At 44.1% G+C, this 19861-nt stretch overlaps 1 protein-coding gene across 1 annotated transcript in view; it reads left to right on the top strand.

The window, feature by feature from the left end:
* Window positions 1-537: 537 nt before the first annotated feature.
* LOC139553387 (glutamate receptor-interacting protein 2-like) overlaps window positions 538-19861 on the top strand; it is a 256634-nt gene continuing 237310 nt past the window's right edge. The window contains exon 1 of the mRNA XM_071365667.1: window positions 538-649. Coding sequence (XP_071221768.1) covers window positions 607-649 — 43 coding nt within the window. The 5' untranslated portion in view covers window positions 538-606. The remainder of the gene's footprint in view (window positions 650-19861) is intronic.

A 19861-nucleotide genomic window follows, 5' to 3' on the forward strand; every position in this document is an offset into this window, starting at 1 on the left:
TGTACTTCCTGTGAGGAAGTCAAAAAAGACCAGATAACACAACTCAATGATACCAAATTGTACAGATTTGGAAGATTATTACAAATTAAGAATACTGTTAGGAGAGTGACAAACAGCAAATCTTGCTACCAAATATGTTTAATCATGTCATAGCTTGAGGATGTACTGTACATGATTATGTTAAGTGTTTACTTTTTATTTATGTATTTTTGAACACACAAGCACTTAATTGCCAATACATAATAGTGCTACTCAGCCCACGGAGGTGGGTTCGGGTGTTGGAGCTAAACTTTGCAGCGATCTTAGACCCTGTTGTTTAAATGACAGGTGGTTGAAATATCACGTAGAAATTTGTGATAGGATATTGATCGATCATTAAGAAATGCAATTTCTACCTATAATCATTATTGAACTCGACCATACAACTGACAGGTTCGCGAGCATGCACTGAGGGGGTATAGCGGGGAGTCCTTCGGGTACGCATGGGGTAAAGAGAGAGAGAGAGAGAGAAAGAGAGAGAGAGAGAGAAAGCGCGTGAAAAGAGCCGGCATCGTTTTACCTGCATCTTTCTCCTCGGATATATCTGTAACGGGAAAACAGGAGAAAATGCTCTTTCTTCAAACCATCTTAAGGAGAGGAACACATAAAGGTAGTCATATTTTCAAAGAATATTTGCGCATGATATTATGATCATTATAATTGCATGACTGTAACTTGAAACTTGAAACTGCTATATGTCACCGTGCCATATAGCATGCAATAGTTTTCCTCCTTCATTCATTGAATAAAAGCAATTTGACCGGTCTATTGTTTCAAACTGACCACGTTCGTCGTCATAGATTAAGCTGCTATACAAATGCAAAATTCATAGTCGCAAACCATGATATGAGCAGGGAACAGCGGTAGCGACCCACTTGTTCGGAGACGGTGGATACGCACACTGTCAGCATGCTTTCCACGGAACTACACGATGATCATTCAGGATCGTCAGTATGTGATTTTCTAAAAAAGTGGTTTTGACTCTTTATGGTTACCTCCGCTGCAGATGAATGAGCTACAGTATGAATGCGATGGAAAATAATAACATTCTGTCGTCATAACAAACATATCATGTAAGGAGATTGTGGCCATTCAGTCAGTGACCTAATCAACATGTAAAATGTAGTATTGCGTTGACACATTGAAATAAGCATAGAAGTTTCAGGCCAATTGAAATAGCATACAAGACGCTAGTTCACAAATGTCCAACTTAAATGAATCAATTATTCAGTTAATTGAATTGAATGTATGTATTTAAAATTAATTAATTTGTTTACTTTAACGTTTAAACATGGTGTGCTAATATTTGCTGAAGCAATGTGTGTTTTTTCCTCTCCTGTCCTGTTTTGGTGGATAATTTATTTATGAATACAGTGGAGCTGATCGGCTCTTTGAAGCTACACGCTCTTCCTTCCCTGAGATGTAGTCAAATGTACAGGATGTATGGCTGCAGCCTGCCACCTGTTGGTAGGCTAGGATCCGGCAGACACCGGAACTGGTTCTATTACATAGGATTGATACAAATTCATGAATAGATTGAATAATACATACATTTATGAAATGATTGAGAAGAAACGGAATATTAATACTATTAGAATATTCACTTCATGGGTTCATTCTACTTGTCATTAATTTCTGAATTAATCAGTGTCAAATATCAGCAGGTTAGGTCCTGCTAATGTTTTCAAGTGTCCCAGTCTGCTTCCCAAATGGCATCCTATGCTCTATATACATGTAGTGCACTACTTTTAACCAGAGCTCTATGGGCCCTGTTCAAAACTATAGGGCTCTGTTCAATGGTAATGTACTGTGTAGGGAATGGGGTGTGAATTGGGACGCAGCCTTAGTTTGTTGGAATACATGATGAGATGTAATAATGAGGACAGACATAATTAATATTCCCTGTGTTCTTGATTCCTCTGTGATGGCTGATCTCATCTCAACTCAACTCAGGGCTCTGAACATCCCTGAAGCTTTTATTTGGGGAACAATTTCCTCCAGCAGTTGAGCTGACAACCACAAGACTGCAGTGTAGCTCCTGTGTGTGTGTGTGTGTGTGTGTGTGTGTGTGTGTGTGTGTGTGTGTGTGTGTGTGTGTGTGTGTGTGTGTGTGTGTGTGTGTGTGTGTGTGTGTGTGTGTGTGTGTGTGTGTGTGACTGCAGTGTAGCTCCTGAGACAAGACAGATACTCAGTGGGAGCACTGACAGGAAATAATATAATTTAATATAATATAATATAATGTGCACTGAACAAGAATATAAACGCATCATGCAATAATTTCATTTATTTTCTTCTTATTTGTCACATTGGCCGAATACAACAGGTGTAGTAGACCTTACTGTGAAATGCTTACTTACAAGCCCTCAACCCACAATGCAGTTCAAGAAATAGAGTTGACTGCAGTCAGCATGCCAATTGCATTTTAGAGCTGCCTTTTATTGTCCCCAGCACAAGGTGCACCTGTGTAATGACCACGCTGTCAGCCTCTTGATAGGCCACGCCTGTCAGGTGGATGTATTATCTTGGCAACGGAGAAATGCTCACTAACAGGGATGTAAACACATTTGTGAACAGAATTTCGAGAGAAATACTCTTTTTTTGTGTGTGTATGGAACATTTCTGGGATATTTTATTTCAGCTCATAAAACATGGGACCAAAATGTTATATGTTGAATTTATATATATTTTTGTTCAGTATAATTGAATAAATTCGAACTGAAACAAATAAAATAGAATAATTTACTACTTATATGAGATGTTCTAAGGAATAGTTGAGCCACTCGAGAAACTCTCTTATCTGAAACAGAACTGTCTGGTTTGCTCACACAGAAGCAGTCTGAAATTACACTCAATAAATTTTTAACCCACACTATACACTCTGGGGCTGACTTTTAGGGCACTTTGTGTGTGTGTGGATAAATCCCCCCTGTTTTCCCCCCCTGTTTTCCCCCTCTGTTTTCCCCCTTGTTTTCCCCCCCTGTTTTCCTCCCCGTTTCTCCCCCTGTTTTCCCCCTCGGTTGCCCCCCTCTGTTTTCCTCCTTTGTTTCCCCCCCTGTGTTCCCCCCTGTTTCCCCCTCTGTTTCCCCCTCTGTTTTCCCCCCGTTCCCCCCCCCTGTTTTCCCCCTGTCCCCCCCCCCGTTTTCCCCTCCTGTTTTCCCTCCCCCTGTTTTCCCCCTCTGTTCCCCCTCTGTTCCCTCCCCCCTGTTTCCCCCTCTGTTTCCCCCCCGTTTTCCCCCCCTGTTTTCCCTCCTGTCCCCCCCCCCGTTTTCCCCCCTGTTTTCCCTCCCCCTGTATCCCCCCCTCTGTTTCCCCCGTGTTTCCCCCCTGTTTTCCCCCTCTGTTTCCCCCCCTGTTTTCCCCCTTTGTTTCCCTCCCTGTTTCCCCCCCTGTTTTCCCCTCCTGTTTCCCCCCTGTTTCCCCCCTCTGTTTTCCCCCTCTGTTTTCCCCCTGTTTCCCCCCTCTGTTTTCCCACTCTGTTTCCCCCCTCTGTTTTCCCCCTCTGTTTTCCCCTCTGTTTTCCCCCTCTGTTTTCCCCCCTGTTTTCCCCCTTGTTTTCCCCTTCTGTTTTCCCTCCCTGTTTTCCCCTCTGTTTTCCCCCTCTGTTTTCCCACCTGTTTTCCCCCTTGTTTTCCCCTTATGTTTTCCCTCCCTGTTTCCCCCTCTGTTTTCCCCCCTGTTTTCCCCCTTGTTTTCCCCTTCCGTTTCCCCCCCTGTTTTCCCTCCCCCTGTATCCCCCCCTCTGTTTCCCCCCTGTTTCCCCCCCTGTTTTCCCCCTCTGTTTCCCCCCTCTGTTTTCCCCCTCTGTTTTCCCCTCTGTTTTCCCCCTCTGTTTTCCCACCTGTTTTCCCCCTTGTTTTCCCCTTCTGTTTTCCCTCCCTGTTTTCCCCTCTGTTTTCCCCCCTGTTTTCCCCTCTGTTTTCCACCCTGTTTTCCCCCCTGTTTTCCCCTCTGTTTTCCCCCCTGTTCTCCCCCTTGTTATCCCCTTCTGTTTCCCCCCTGTTTCCCCCTCTGTTTTCCCCCCTGTTTTCCATCCTGTCCCCACCCCGTTTTCCCCCCCTGTTTTCCCTCCCCCTGTATCCCCCCCTCTGTTTCCCCCATGTTTCCCCCCCTGTTTTCCCCCTCTGTTTCCCCCCTCTGTTTTCCCCCTCTGTTTCCCCCCACCTGTTTCCCCCTCTGTTTCCCCCTCTGTTTCCCCCTTTGTTTCCCCCCTGTTTCCCCCCCTGTTTCATTTACATTTACATTTAAGTCATTTAGCAGACGCTCTTATCCAGAGCGACTTACAAATTGGTGCATTCACCTTATGATATCCAGTGGAACAACCACTTTACAATAGTGCATCTAACTCTTTTAAGGGGGGGGGGTTAGAAGGATTACTTTATCCTATCCTAGGTATTCCTTAAAGAGGTGGGGTTTCAGGTGTCTCCGGAAGGTGGTGATTGACTCCGCTGACCTGGCGTCGTGAGGGAGTTTGTTCCACCATTGGGGTGCCAGAGCAGCGAACAGTTTTGACTGGGCTGAGCGGGAACTGTACTTCCTCAACTGAACTGTACTTCCTTTCATGGTGTGTGTGTGTGTGTGGGAGTGTGGTGTGTGTGTGTGATTGTGGTGTGTGTGTGTGTGTGTGGGAGTGTGGTGTGTGATTGTGGTGTGTGTGTGATTGTGGTGTGTGTGTGTGTGTGTGTGTGATTGTGGTGTGTGTGATTGTGGTGTGTGTGTGTGATTGTGGTGTGTGTGTGTGATTGTGGTGTGTGTGATTGTGGTGTGTGTGATTGTGGTGTGTGTGATTGTGGTGTGTGTGTGTGTGATTGTGGTGTGTGTGATTGTGGTGTGTGTGATTGTGGTGTGTGTGTGTGTGTGATTGTGGTGTGTGTGTGTGTGTGTGTGTGTGAGAGCTATAAATCTGGTGGTATTTTGATGCTACGCTAATAAATAAAAATGTTGTTAAAACTCTGCCCATTGGAAATGAGTCAAAGTGGAATACATCCTGATTGTAATCAAACTGATGTATTTTGATGCTCTGCCAGTGTATTGGTACTGTAATTGTTGAGCATTACTCATATATTTTCATTGTGTTTTCAACCCTTTATTTTCCATGTTGGGCAGGTTCACCATGATCAGAATGTAACACAATTCACTACATTTAAAGTTCCATTGTACTATGATTGTTGTGCATTACTCAGATACTGTCGTCCTCTTGGGCAGGTTTGTGACTATTACATTGTGTGTTCACGTTTAATATGTGCCCCCCCCCTCGTTTGTCACGAAAGCGAAACCCTGCGTCTGGGATTTGTTGTAGACTCCCTCCGGCTGTGCTAATAAAGCTGTTTCTCTTGTTCCATCTCTCAGAGATATGTGTTTGGCTGGTGAAAGGCAACCCCCAGGCCACTCCCTCTTATTCTGACTTTAATATAAATGTTCTTCTTAAGTTCTGAACCCACACACAGACTCCCTTGAACACCAAAACTACTGTAGCATAAATAAATAAAAACATGAAGTATGCTTCTTCATAGTTTCTTGATAGTGTTCAGGGTTTGTCTTGCGAGGTACTGAGACCAGCTTAATCAGTGCATATTGTTATCCGAACTGGGTTTGAAATAGTACTTTAAATCATTCAAATACTTTGTGTTTGCTCGTCTGCATGGAGTACCAGATGGGGTCGGGTTTGCACTTTTGGAACTATTCTATTGGTTCCATTGCATAAAACAAGCTCAATCAAGCCCTGCTAAAGTATTTGAAAATAATTTAGAATAGTATTTGAACCCAGGGCATATTTTTATTAGTTTCCTGGATAATCCGTTAAATAAAGAATCATATCAGTATTTGTCCAAGCCTTGGAGCTCTGTCAGAGGAGAGGAGAGAGGAGAGGAGAGAGGAGGGATTCTTCTGTACTTTACTGAATAACAAAGTATCCTGAATTATTTCTACAGGTTTTAGCTGTTGGCAAAATTGCAGCATTTTGTTGTTGAATAGCATGTTTACTAGTCTACCGCATGTTTTTGTTGAAGTAAGCCCTTGATGCCTTTCAGCACTGAGACATTTTGTAGTATTCAGTATACAAGTAGAATCACAGCTTTTTGAAAGGAGAAGAGAGACGTGATGCCAGTGTTTTTTTTACCGAGCTGTAACAGTAGATACAAGTCAGAAACACTCTAACTATGACGCATTGACTTTATCCAACTAACCCAAAGTCTGGCCTGAAAAGTCTCTTTCCCTTGTTCTTTCTTGTCTTTACGTCCCTGCATTTTTTAGTTGAAGTACTTCAAGGCATTTGCCTAATGTGTTTATATCAACTTACTAATGATGGTTAATGGTGCTTTAAAGTGCTGCTGGAGTTACGTAATGCTCTGTCATTGTGTCCCTGAATGACTTTAACTGTTACGTGAAATCCTTTTCATGGTTTAGGGCATGGAGACATGGAGGGAAGGGGAGAGCAGGAGGGACTGTCTGTACGTGAAATCCTTTTCATGGTTTAGGGCATGGAGACATGGAGGGAAGGGGAGAGCAGGAGGGACTGTCTGTACGTGAAATCCTTTTCATGGTTTAGGGCATGGAGACATGGAGGGAAGGGGAGAGCAGGAGGGACTGTCTGTACGTGAAATCCTTTTCATGGTTTAGGGCATGGAGACATGGAGGGAAGGGGAGAGCAGGAGGGACTGTCTGTACGTGAAATCCTTTTCATGGTTTAGGGCATGGAGACATGGAGGGAAGGGGAGAGCAGGAGGGACTGTCTTTACGTGAAATCCTTTTCATGGTTTAGGGCATGGAGACATGGAGGGAAGGGGAGAGCAGGAGGGACTGTCTGTACGTTAAATCCTTTTCATGGTTTAGGGCATGGAGACATGGAGTGAAAGGGGAGAGCAGGAGGGACTGTCTTTACGTGAAATCCTTTTCATGGTTTAGGGCATGGAGACATGGAGGGAAGGGGAGAGCAGGAGGGACTGTCTGTACGTGAAATCCTTTTCATGGTTTAGGGCATGGAGACATGGAGGGAAGGGGAGAGCAGGAGGGACTGTCTTTACGTAAAATCCTTTTCATGGTTTAGGGCATGGAGACATGGAGGGAAGGGGAGAGCAGGAGGGACTGTCTTTACGTGAAATCCTTTTCATGGTTTAGGGCATGGAGACATGGAGGGAAGGGGAGAGCAGGAGGGACTGTCTTTACGTGAAATCCTTTTCATGGTTTAGGGCATGGAGACATGGAGGGAAGGGGAGAGCAGGAGGGACTGTCTGTACGTGCAATCTTTTTCATGGTTTAGGGCATGGAGACATGGAGGGAAGGGGAGAGCAGGAGGGACTGTGTGTACGTGAAATCCTTTTCATGGTTTAGGGCATGGAGACATGGAGGGAAGGGGAGAGCAGGAGGGACTGTCTGTACGTGAAATCCTTTTCATGGTTTAGGGCATGGAGACATGGAGGGAAGGGGAGAGCAGGAGGGACTGTCTTTACGTGAAATCCTTTTCATGGTTTAGGGCATGGAGACATGGAGGGAAGGGGAGAGCAGGAGGGACTGTCTGTACGTGAAATCCTTTTCATGGTTTAGGGCATGGAGACATGGAGGGAAGGGGAGAGCAGGAGGGACTGTCTGTACGTGAAATCCTTTTCATGGTTTAGGGCATGGAGACATGGAGGGAAGGGGAGAGCAGGAGGGACTGTCTTTACGTGAAATCCTTTTCATGGTTTAGGGCATGGAGACATGGAGGGAAGGGGAGAGCAGGAGGGACTGTCTGTACGTGAAATCCTTTTCATGGTTTAGGGCATGGAGACATGGAGGGAAGGGGAGAGCAGGAGGGACTGTCTGTACGTGAAATCCTTTTCATGGTTTAGGGCATGGAGACATGGAGGGAAGGGGAGAGCAGGAGGGACTGTCTTTACGTGAAACCCTTTTCATAGTTTAGGGCATGGAGACATGGAGGGAAGGGGAGAGCAGGAGGGACTGTCTGTACGTGAAATCCTTTTCATGGTTTAGGGCATGGAGACATGGAGGGAAGGGGAGAGCAGGAGGGACTGTCTGTACGTGAAATCCTTTTCATGGTTTAGGGCATGGAGACATGGAGGGAAGGGGAGAGCAGGAGGGACTGTCTTTACGTGAAATCCTTTTCATGGTTTAGGGCTCTGTGTCTCCAATGATGTTTTCAAACCTGGGTAAACTTAAGTAATATGTTTCAAATACTTGACGATGCGCTTTGATTTAGCTTGGAGCTTGCACTTTTGGGACTCTTCGAGTGGTTCCATTGTTGCCTACCGGACAAACCAAAGAAACCACTTTTGGGACTCTTCGAGTGGTTCCGCGGGTTGAATAAATAGACATTATTTACTTAGAAATATATAAAGCAAATATTTTACCATTTGTAGTATAGAAACTGCAAACTGCATCCTCGCAGGCAAAAACATATTTGACGGCGGAGAGAAAGATTTGCAGGTTTAAAGTTAATGTCCTGCAAATTTCTACAAAAAAAATCTACACACTTTTACATGGGGCAGAGATAACATTTTGCAGTTTTTAAAACTAATTTCATGTGATTCTACTCATTTTGTCAGAGGATAGAGAGAACATTTTTCAGATTTAAGTCTAGATCTCTGCATTTCTACACATTTTTATCTATGACTTATGCCATGTTAATGATATCTGAGTGAAAGTGACTAACAAAATCAATTGGGGGGGGGGGGGGGGGGGGCCTGGAGGTCAGGGCCCCCCTGCCTTGGGTGCCTGGTCAGTAATACGGCCATGATTACTAAGAGGTTTAGATAGCTGGCTAGACTTACTTACGTAGCAATCTATAAAACGTTAGCTGACATGGTTGTCAGTGACTGACAATACAAGAGGAAAGATGCTGATGCAGAACTAGGTTTATAAACGGCACCTTGTGTATTCTACTATTGCTAAGTTATCGGCGGTCACAGAGAGACAGATGCACATCTTGATGTTTGTTTAGCGTCTTTAGTTCTTACTCCTCTTTGCAATGCAAATGAGTTTCGTATGAGGCTTTATCCTCTTGTCACAAGAGATTAATTACTAGATTATTAGCAGTCATATGCATATCATAGTTGTCCGGGGGAGGCTCGCTGAAATCCTTGCGAAACAGAGCAGGGCTCTGTATGGGGTCTGTTTTGGTTTTTCTTCATTTATCTTATGCTGCATGCCTTCCTAATGAAGGTAAAATATCCAACTATTCAGTTTGATTCATCCTTGAGCAACTTTGAAAGTACAGAGAAAATGAGAATAAGGAATCATCAACAATATAGTGTTATAATTTCATGAAGGCAACATTCAGAAGATTAGTGAGGGGAGTAAGGTTATTGATCTGTCATCATGGTAGTGTGTGTGTACCTGTGTGTGTGTGTGTGTACACGTGTGTGTGTGTGTGTGTGTGTCTGTGTGCGTGCGTATGTGTGCGTGTATGTGTGTGTGTACATGTGTGTGTACATGCGTGTGTGTGTGTGTGTGTGTGTGTGTGTGTGTGTGTGTGTGTGTGTGTGTGTGTGTGTGTGTGTGTGTGTGTGTGTGTGTGTGTGTGTGTGTGTGGTGGTACTGTAGAAGATACAGGTTGCCCATCTCTAAAAGTGACAGCAGTACTTCACCCAGCTAGGTATTTTAGACGGGCTGTGGAGAATACATTATTTTTATATATATGTATATATATATATATTTTTTTTTTTCACCTTATTTGAACCAGGTAATAATGATAATAATAATAAACAGTAGGACATACTGCTGTGATCTGTACTACGGTTCATTAAGGAGGTCTTAGAACTTTAATCTGCTGTTCAACGTGACACATCGAATAGAATAATAGATCGGTAGACAAATAGACATTCTGTCTTCTCCTCTCAGAAGGTTTTTTGTATTTGTTATTCTACCTGTTGTTTGGTACACAGCAGGGGAGAAGAACCGCTGTCTATGTTATTCTACCTGTTGTTTGGTACACAGCAGGGGAGAAGAACCGCTGTCTATGTTATTCTACCTGTTGTTTGGTACACAGCAGGGGAGAAGAACCGCTGTCTATTGTTATTCTACCTGTTGTTTGGTACACAGCAGGGGAGAAGAACCGCTGTCTATGTTATTCTACCTGTTGTTTGGTACACAGCAGGGGAGAAGAACCGCTGTCTATGTTATTCTACCTGTTGTTTGGTACACAGCAGGGGAGAAGAACCGCTGTCTATTGTTATTCTACCTGTTGTTTGGTACACAGCAGGGGAGAAGAACCGCTGTCTATTGTTATTCTACCTGTTGTTTGGTACACAGCAGGGGAGAAGAACCGCTGTCTATTGTTATTCTACCTGTTGTTTGGTACACAGCAGGGGAGAAGAACCGCTGTCTATTGTTATTCTACCTGTTGTTTGGTACACAGCAGGGGAGAAGAACCGCTGTCTATTGTTATTCTACCTGTTGTTTGGTACACAGCAGGGGAGAAGAACCGCTGTCTATTGTTATTCTACCTGTTGTTTGGTACACAGCAGGGGAGAAGAACCGCTGTCTATTGTTATTCTACCTGTTGTTTGGTACACAGCAGGGGAGAAGAACCGCTGTCTATGTTATTCTACCTGTTGTTTGGTACACAGCAGGGGAGAAGAACCGCTGTCTATATTATTCTACCTGTTGTTTGGTACACAGCAGGGGAGAAGAACCGCTGTCTATATTATTCTACCTGTTGTTTGGTACACAGCAGGGGAGAAGAACCGCTGTCTATTGTTATTCTACCTGTTGTTTGGTACACAGCAGGGGAGAAGAACCGCTGTCTATTGTTATTCTACCTGTTGTTTGGTACACAGCAGGGGAGAAGAACCGCTGTCTATGTTATTCTACCTGTTGTTTGGTACACAGCAGGGGAGAAGAACCGCTGTCTATATTATTCTACCTGTTGTTTGGTACACAGCAGGGGAGAAGAACCGCTGTCTATATTATTCTACCTGTTGTTTGGTACACAGCAGGGGAGAAGAACCGCTGTCTATAAAGTGATAAAACAACAGCAGCTGAGGAGACATGTTACGTGGCCCCATTATGTCAAGACTTTGTGTAACGGAGAGAGAGAATGAAAGATGTTGTATACCGTACAGCACCCCTAATTCCGAGAGAGAGACAGAGACAGAGACAGAGACAGAGACAGAGACAGAGACAGAGACAGAGACAGAGACAGAGACAGAGACAGAGAGAGCTGCTGATTCTCTAATGGTTGTCCCTATATATCATGATCCCGTATTTTAAAAAAAATCTGTATTTCACTAGGCAAGTCAGTTAAGAACAAAATTCTTATATACAATGACGGCCTACACCGGCCGAACCCGGACGACGCTGGGCCAATTGTGCGCCGCCCTATGGGACTCCCAATCACGGGCCGGTTGTGATACAGCCTGGATTCGAACCAGGGTGTTTGTAGTGATGCCTCAAGCACTGAGAGATGCAGTGCTTTAGATTGCTGTGCCTCTCGGGGAGCCCATAGCAAGAGACATGGAGGCAAGGGGAGAGCAGGAGGGACTGTGTGTGTATGTTCCTTTTCTGCCAATGTTCATTTGCTCGGAGGTTGATGCTCTTCTACATTGTGTCACTCTATCATCTCTCCACACAGGAAGATGTATTGGTTAAGATAAGATCGATTATGAGAGGTATGAGGGGATATTTTCCAGTTACGGGATTATCCAGTGTCCTAAGTTTCAGGCTAGGGTCAGGGAAACCTCCTGGCCCTAGAAATGGCAGATACAGTGGTTCTTCCTTTAAACGTTTTGAGTTTATGCCGCGAACCTTTGTGGTAGATGTTGGCAGATTGTGGTAAATTTTGCATCATTCTGGTGACAATGACTGACACTTAAATATTAATATATATAATAATATGGTGCCATAGAATTCTGCGGCATCCTGTGCTGCTGTATGCCGCCATTTTTAAAGGAAGAACCCCTGTGGCTTATGGGAGCTAGCTGCTGTAACTGGTTAGTGTTCATTAGGCACCAAACAGAAGAAATATTGTCCACTAAGAAAAGTTTTTTGTTTGTTGTTGTTTTATGTGCGATATGTTTTGCTACATGTGTACTAATGAATACGCCCCTGGATGTTGATGTGTGTGGACAGTGTTTCTCTGAAGTCATCACCGTGACTCAGGATGTACATGAGAATCTCTCCACAGGCACGTCAAGCACCGTAAAAAAGTTTAGGATGCCCCCCCCCCCCCCCCCCCCCCCACACACACACACACACACACACACACACACACACAAGCAGTCAGGCACACATTAAAGATGGATGACGTAAGCTATGTCGATGCGAATGCCACCATTTTCTCCCTTTCATAACAAGAGGGTTCTATCCGTTTCCACGGTGACGGGATATCACTTAGGGTGCTATCTGTATTGGTCACGTAAACAGTTTTGCAAAATGTTATCGCAGGCGTAGCAGAAATGCTTATGTTTCTAGCTCCAACAGAGCAGTAATATCTAGCACTACAATAACAATACACATATCATATTTAAAAAAATTAAAATAAATACAGAACAAGAAATGAAGACATATCAGAGTATCTGGAATATAAATATATACACTGAGTGGACAAAACATTATGAATACCTACTCTTTACATGACCAACACTTCCCAGGGGAATCCAGGTGAAAGCTATGTTCCCTTATTGATGTCACTTGTTAAATCCACTTCAATCAGTGTAGATGAAGGGGAGGAGACGGGTTAAAGAAGGATTTTTAAGCCTTGAGACAGTTGAGACATGGATTGTGTATGTGTGCCATTCAGAGGGTGAATGGGCAAGACAAAAGATTTAAGTACCTTTGACCGGGGTATGGTAGTAGGTGCCAGGCGCACCGGTTTGTGTCAAGAACTGCAACGCTGCTGGGTTTTTCCACGCTCAACAGTTTCCCGTGTGTATCAAAAATAGTCCACCACCCAAAGGACATTCAGCCAACTTGACACAACTGTGGGAAGTATTAGAGTCAACATGGGCCAGCATCCCTGTGGAACGCTTTCACCCCGAAGAATTGAGGCTGTTCTGAGGGTAAAAGGAGGAGGGGGAGTTGAATTTCAATATTAGGGTTGTTTGGTACACTCAGTGTATACAGTACCAGTCAAAAGTTTGAACACATTTACCCATTCAAGGTTTTTTATTTATTTTTTACTATTTTCTACAATATGGAATAATAGTGAAGACATGAAAACTTTGAAATAGCACATCATGTAATAACCATAAAAGTGTTAAACAAATCTGAGATTCTTCAAAGTAGCCACTCTTTGAAAGTTTCTTCAAGCGCAGTCGCAAAAACCATCAAGCGCCATGATGAAATTGGCTCTCATGAGGACCGCCACAGGAAAGGAAGACCCAGAGTTACCTCTGCTGCAGAGGATAAGTCCATTAGAGTTAACTGCACCTCAGATTGCAGCTCAAATAAATGCTTCACAGAGTTCAAGTAACAGACACATCTCAACATCAACTGTCCAGAGGAGACTGCGTGAATCAGGCCTTCATGGTTGAATTGCTGCAAAGAAACCACTACTAAAGGACACCAATAATAAACACGAGCAATGGACATTAGACTGGTGGAATCTGTCCTTTGGTCTGATGAGTCAAAATGTGTAATTTTTGGTTCCAACCAACGTGTCTTTATGAGACGCAGAGTAGATGAACGGATGATTTGCGTGTGTGGTTCCCACCGTGAAGCTTGGAGGAGGAGGTGGGATGGTGTCGGGCTGCTTTGCTGGTGACCCTGTCTGTGATTTATTTAGTATTCAAGGCACACTTAACCAGCATGGCTACCACAGCATTCTGCAGCGATACGCCATCCCATCTGGTTTGCGTTTAGTGGGACTATCATTTGTTTTTCAACAGGACAATGACCCAAAATACACCTCCAGGCTGTGTAAGGGCTATTTGACCAAGAAGGAGAGTGATGGAGTGCTGCATCAGATGACCTGGCCTCCACAATCACCCGACCTCAACCCAATTGAGATGGTTTTGGATGAGTTGGACCGCAGAGTGAAGGAAAAGCCACCAACAAGTGCTCAGCATATGTGGGAACTCCTTCAAGTCTGTTGGAAAAGCGTTCCTCATGAAGCTGTTCGAGAGAATGCCAAGAGTGTGCAAAGCTGTCATCAAGGCAAAGGGTGGCTACTTTGAAGAATCTAAAATATATTTTGATTTGTTTAACACTTTTTTAGTTACTACATGATTCCATATGTGTTATTTCAAAGTGTTGATGTCTTCACCATTATTCTACAATGTAGAAAATACTAAAATAAATAAAACCCTTGAATGAGGTGTGTCCAAAATGTTGACTGGTACTGAATATTGCATTCTGTGTTATTCACACCCTTAATAAAGATGAGCTGACTGTATAAATTATATTATTTTTATAACATTTATAACATCTCCCTATCCCAGTCTGTTGTCCCGACTTGCTTCGAGATGTCCATCATTGTTCTTGTACCCAAGAAAGTCAAGGTAACTCAATGACTATCGTCCCGTAGCAGTCACTTCTGTCATCATGAAGTGCTTTGAGAGACTAGTTAAGGACCATATCACCTCCACCCTACCTGACACCCTAGACCCACTACAATTTGCATACCGCCCCAATAGGTCCACGAATGACGCAATCTCCAATGCACTGCACACTGCCCTATCCCACCAGGACAATATGTGTGAATGCTGTTCATCGACTACAGCTCAGACTTCAACTAGGGATATATATATATAACTAGGGTTATTCAAATACTTGTGAGTATCCATTTTTTGTGCTCCATTTGTAGGCCTACTTTAACACAGAAAGGCTTATCCATGTGACACTGTTACATACAAGGATATACCTTATAGACATTTAAAATGATTAACTTTACAAAACAACACACTTCTCAGTGTAGTTTTTATAACATGTACGGTGTTTTTATATTTTTAGTTTTTTTTAATGTGCCCCATAAAAAGTCTGGTAGGAGACCGGTAGCCTTCACGTGTGTAGCTTGTTGTTTGTGTTGGGCAATCAAAGTGAAAACTGGACAATAGGCTCCATGTGTAGCAAGTGGAGTGAGGGTTCACCTTTGCAATGTAATGCAAGATGGAATAAAATGATGGGAATTAAAAGTGAGCAAAATGAGAAGGAGTAGGCTACAACGAGCAACCAACAGGTAGGCTTCTGTTTCAGCTGAAAGGGGTTGGGGAGAAAGCGTAGCATGTGGCCTCAATTAGCCTAGCGAGCTATAGCTGGCTAGCTTAGGCAAAAACACCTCCGCCCCGCTGATCCTCAAGTTGGGGGCCCCACAGGGGTGCATGCTCAGCCCCCTCCTCTACTCCCCGTTCACCCATGACTGTGTGGCCACGTACGTCTCCCAACGCAGTCATCAAGTTTGCTTGATGTGGTAGGCCTGATTACCAACAACGATGAGACGGCCTACAGAGAGGAGGTGAGGTCCCTGGCGGAATTACTTCAACCTCAACGTCAACAAAAAAAATGAGCTGATCGTGGACTACAGGAGACAGCAGATAGAGAGCACTCACCCGCCCACATCAACGGGGCCGCAGTGGAGAGAGTCAAAAGTCTGACTAGAACTCCTCTCCCCCCTCTTCTCCAGCATCAACGTTTTGTTGTAGTACCCAGGATGAATGGGACAAAGGATCCAGGTTAGGGGGTAGTAGAATTTTCTAGTCGAATTTCTGGTGACCGTCGATCAAATATCCCAAAGTTATTTTCCGCTGTAGGTAATAATGACTAGAAATCATATAATGATACTATGAAGTTAGCTAGGAGCTAGAAACAGGGCGAACGTGTCTTTCAGTGCCTTCTTGTATAATGTGAGGATATTATAGTGAATGTCTTTCACCTCGATTACTCCCTGTACTCTCTATTTTCCCTGGTTTTGATAGATGGCTTAGTGAGTCATCCAATGAATAATCTTCTGATACGTGGAACTACTCTGGTGTTTGAGAAGGAAAGCAGAACTCCCCAGTGGACAAAACTGGTTGTCATGACGCCATTACGACTGTCTTTAATGACACGTCGTCATCTTGCTAGTAGTTTTATCTATTTTCACAGTTAAAAAAAAAAAAAATGCGGTGTTATTTCCAAGCTTAGTTTTTTCCCCCTTTCTTTTAGCAGCAAAATGGCCTGTGCTGTGTGTCTTAGTCATCTTGAATTATTACATGTAACAGTGGTTGTTTCTCCTGGGTCCTGTAGGCCTAGTGTGTATCCCAAATGGCATGCTATTCCCTATATAGTGCACACCCATAAGGCTCTGATCAAAAGTAATGCAATAGGATGCCGTTTGGGACAGCCCTATAACCAACCAGCCACCTAAAGGCATGATTCATTATTTTCTAACTGTTGGAAATTAATTAGGTCTAATTTTTTTTTAGAGTCAGTTTTACACTCATTAACAATTCCTAACAAATAAGTCATTGTACCGGTGCAGAATGTATTTCCTAAGAAGTAAAGGTATGTAATGCAAGCTAACATCGCTACTGTAGCTAGATCATCAACCTATGACAGTTCAACTGAGCTCAACTGTCGTTCATAGTAGAGCGCTTACATAATCCAAATTCCTTGTAGTATTTGAAGAGCTCACCCTCATTGATGACTTACTTGAAGATTGTGTTAGTAGAGACGGGAGACTACCGTGTGTGTGGCCTCCTGCAGGCTGTTATGCATTACTCTTGGCTGGGTGGGGACAGGGATGGAGCAGGGGGTGGGGACTGGGGACTGGATGGGGACAGGGATGGAGCAGGGGGTGGGGACTGGATGGGGACAGGGATGGAGCAGGGGGTGGGGACTGGGGACTGGATGGGGACAGGGATGGAGCAGGGGGTGGGGACTGGGGACTGGATGGGGACAGGGATGGAGCAGGGGGTGAGGACTGGGGACTGGATGGGGACAGGGATGGGGACAGGGATGGGGCAGGGTGAGATCAGGACAGGATGGGGCAGGGTGAGATCAGGACTGGATGAGGACAGGGATGGGGCAGGGTGAGATCAGGACTGGATGGGGACAGGGATGGGGCAGGGTGAGATCAGGACTGGATGGGGACAGGGATGGGGCAGGGTGAGATCAGGACTGGATGGGGACAGGGATGGGGCAGGGGCAGGGGATGGGGACTGGATGGGGACAGGGATGGGGCAGGGTGAGATCAGGACTGGATGGGGACAGGGATGGGGCAGGGGATGGGGACTGGATGTCAGGGGAAGAGCTATTGGCTGTAGGGAGAGAGGGATGAGTGGGAGAGAGAGAAAAAGAGAGAGGGAGATGAGTGGGTGAAGGGGGACTGAGGGAGGGGGAGAGAGACCTCTGTTCTCTCATTTCATTCTCTCTTGTGGGATTTGTAAGGACTGTCTAGTTCTCTGGAAATATAGATCTCAAGTTAATTATATAGCCAGCTTTGAGATAGATGCAGTATTAACATGAATCTATAACTATAATGACTAAGGTGAAGAGTTGACAGACATTGGGCCTGTTCCTGTAACACACAGCTATACATACAGCGAATTGTTAATAATGACTGTTATAGAGGGTGGCTGGAAACATTAGCACTGAAGATCAAGACCAAGTGACCAGACTGAAGTGGTGAGAGAGTTCAGGCTGCCATCCAGCCTGAGGCTAGAGGACACTTTAAAACACTGCTCATTGGATATCTTTCTGTGGCAGAGGCAGTGGAGCATTTTTAGATTCGCTGCTTGAATCCAATCAGGGTGTGAGTGTGAAGGAGCTACTTCAGAATGTTGTGTGTGTTTGAGAGAGAGAGAGAGAGAGAGAGAGAGAGAGAGGCGTGTATGTCACTTGAAGACAGACATAAATCTGTGAAGAGAGAGAATAAATCTGCTCCAGTCCATGGGAGGAGAAGATACAGGATGATGTGGTGCAACCACAGCAGCAGGACTACTGCCAGGTGAATGGTATGGTCAGAGAGAGAGAGAGACAGAGAGAGAGAGAGAGAGAGAGAGAGAGAGAGAGAGAGAGACAGAGAGAGAGAGAGACAGAGAGAGAGACAGAGAGAGAGAGAGAGAGAGAGAGAGAGAGAGAGAGAGAGAGAGATATAGAGAGAGAGAGAGAGAGAGAGAGAGAGAGAGACAGAGAGAGAGAGAGAAAGAGAGAGAGAGAGAGAGAGAGAGAGAGAGAGAGAGATAGAGAGAGAAAGAGAGAGAGAGAAAGAGAGAGAGAGAGAGAGAGAGAGAGAGAGATGTGGGTGTCTGGAACTACACTGCACAGCAATACTGTCTATCTGAACATCAAATGGACCTCTGCTGTATGGTACAGCAGACCCTGCTTCAATTCCTGGATACATCTGGATGGGCTGAGTCTAGGAGCACAGTGACTGGGATCCTACTAAATCCTGCAGTGTGCTCTGTAGACAAACTCTGCTAAATACAACGGAAATAGTCTGAGAACACAGTGACTGGGACACAGCTGTACTGGGCAACGTATTGCTACTGATTCCTTTGGATGCTCTGAGAACACAGTAGTCCCTGTACTGTAGCCATGCTGTGTGGTCTAAGGAGAGATGTGAAGAACAGTTTTGGTAAGCCTGTTAGTCATTGTATTGTGTGTTATGAGGGTGTTACAGTGAGTTATAGTAGTCATTGTGTTTGTCTGTCTCTTCTCTGTGTGTTTCGATGAAGATTGTGTGGGAGCTGTTTTGTAAACAGCAGTGAAGTAATCTAGGATACATTTCATGTCTCACTTACAACATTTTACGCACTGTCAGGGTTGTTTTTGGACTGTACTTGTGCTTTGGGTAAACATGGTGATTCCTAAACGTGGTGATTCCTAAACATGGTGATTCCTAAACATGGTGATTCCTAAACATGGTGATTCCTAAACATGGTGATTCCTAAATGTGGTGATTCCTAAACGTGGTGATGTTTAAACATGGTGATTCCTAAACATGGTGATTCCTAAATGTGGTGATTCCTAAATGTGGTGATTCCTAAACATGGTGATGTTTAAACATGATGATTCCTAAACATGGTGATTCCTAAACGTGGTGATGTTTAAACATGGTGATTCCTAAACATGGTGATTCCTAAACGTGGTGATGTTTAAACATGGTGATTCCTAAACATGGTGATGTTTAAACATGGTGATTCCTAAACGTGGTGATTCCTAAACGTGGTGATTCCTAAACATGGTGATGCCTAAACATGGTGATTCCTAAACGTGGTGATTCCTAAACATGGTGATGCCTAAACATGGTGATGTTTAAACATGGTGATTCCTAAACGTGGTGATTCCTAAACATGGTGATGTTTAAACATGATGATTCCTAAACATGGTGATTCCTAAACGTGGTGATGTTTAAACATGGTGATTCCTAAAGATGGTGATTCCTAAACATGGTGATTCCTAAACATGGTGATGTTTAAACATGGTGATTCCTAAACGTGGTGATTCCTAAACATGGTGATGTTTAAACATGATGATTCCTAAACGTGGTGATTCCTAAACGTGGTGATGTTTAAACATGGTGATTCCTAAACATGGTGATTCCTAAACGTGGTGATGTTTAAACATGGTGATTCCTAAACTTGGTGATTCCTAAACATGGTGATTCCTAAACGTGGTGATGTTTAAACATGGTGATTCCTAAACGTGGTGATGTTTAAACGTGGTGATTCCTAAACATGGTGATTCCTAAACGTGGTGGTGTTTAAACGTGATGATTCCTAAACATGGTGATTCCTAAACGTGGTGATGTTTAAACATGCTGTTAGTTCCTTTTTTATGTCTTTATTTTAGTTTGGTCAGGGCATGAGTTGGGGTGGGCATTCTATGTTTTGTAGTCTAGGTTTTGTATTTCTGTGTTTGGCCTGGTATGGTTCTCAATCAGAGGCAGCTGTCGATCGTTGTCTCTGATTGA

The sequence above is a fragment of the Salvelinus alpinus genome, chromosome 2 (assembly GCF_045679555.1).
Source record: "Salvelinus alpinus chromosome 2, SLU_Salpinus.1, whole genome shotgun sequence".
NCBI lineage: Eukaryota > Metazoa > Chordata > Actinopteri > Salmoniformes > Salmonidae > Salvelinus > Salvelinus alpinus.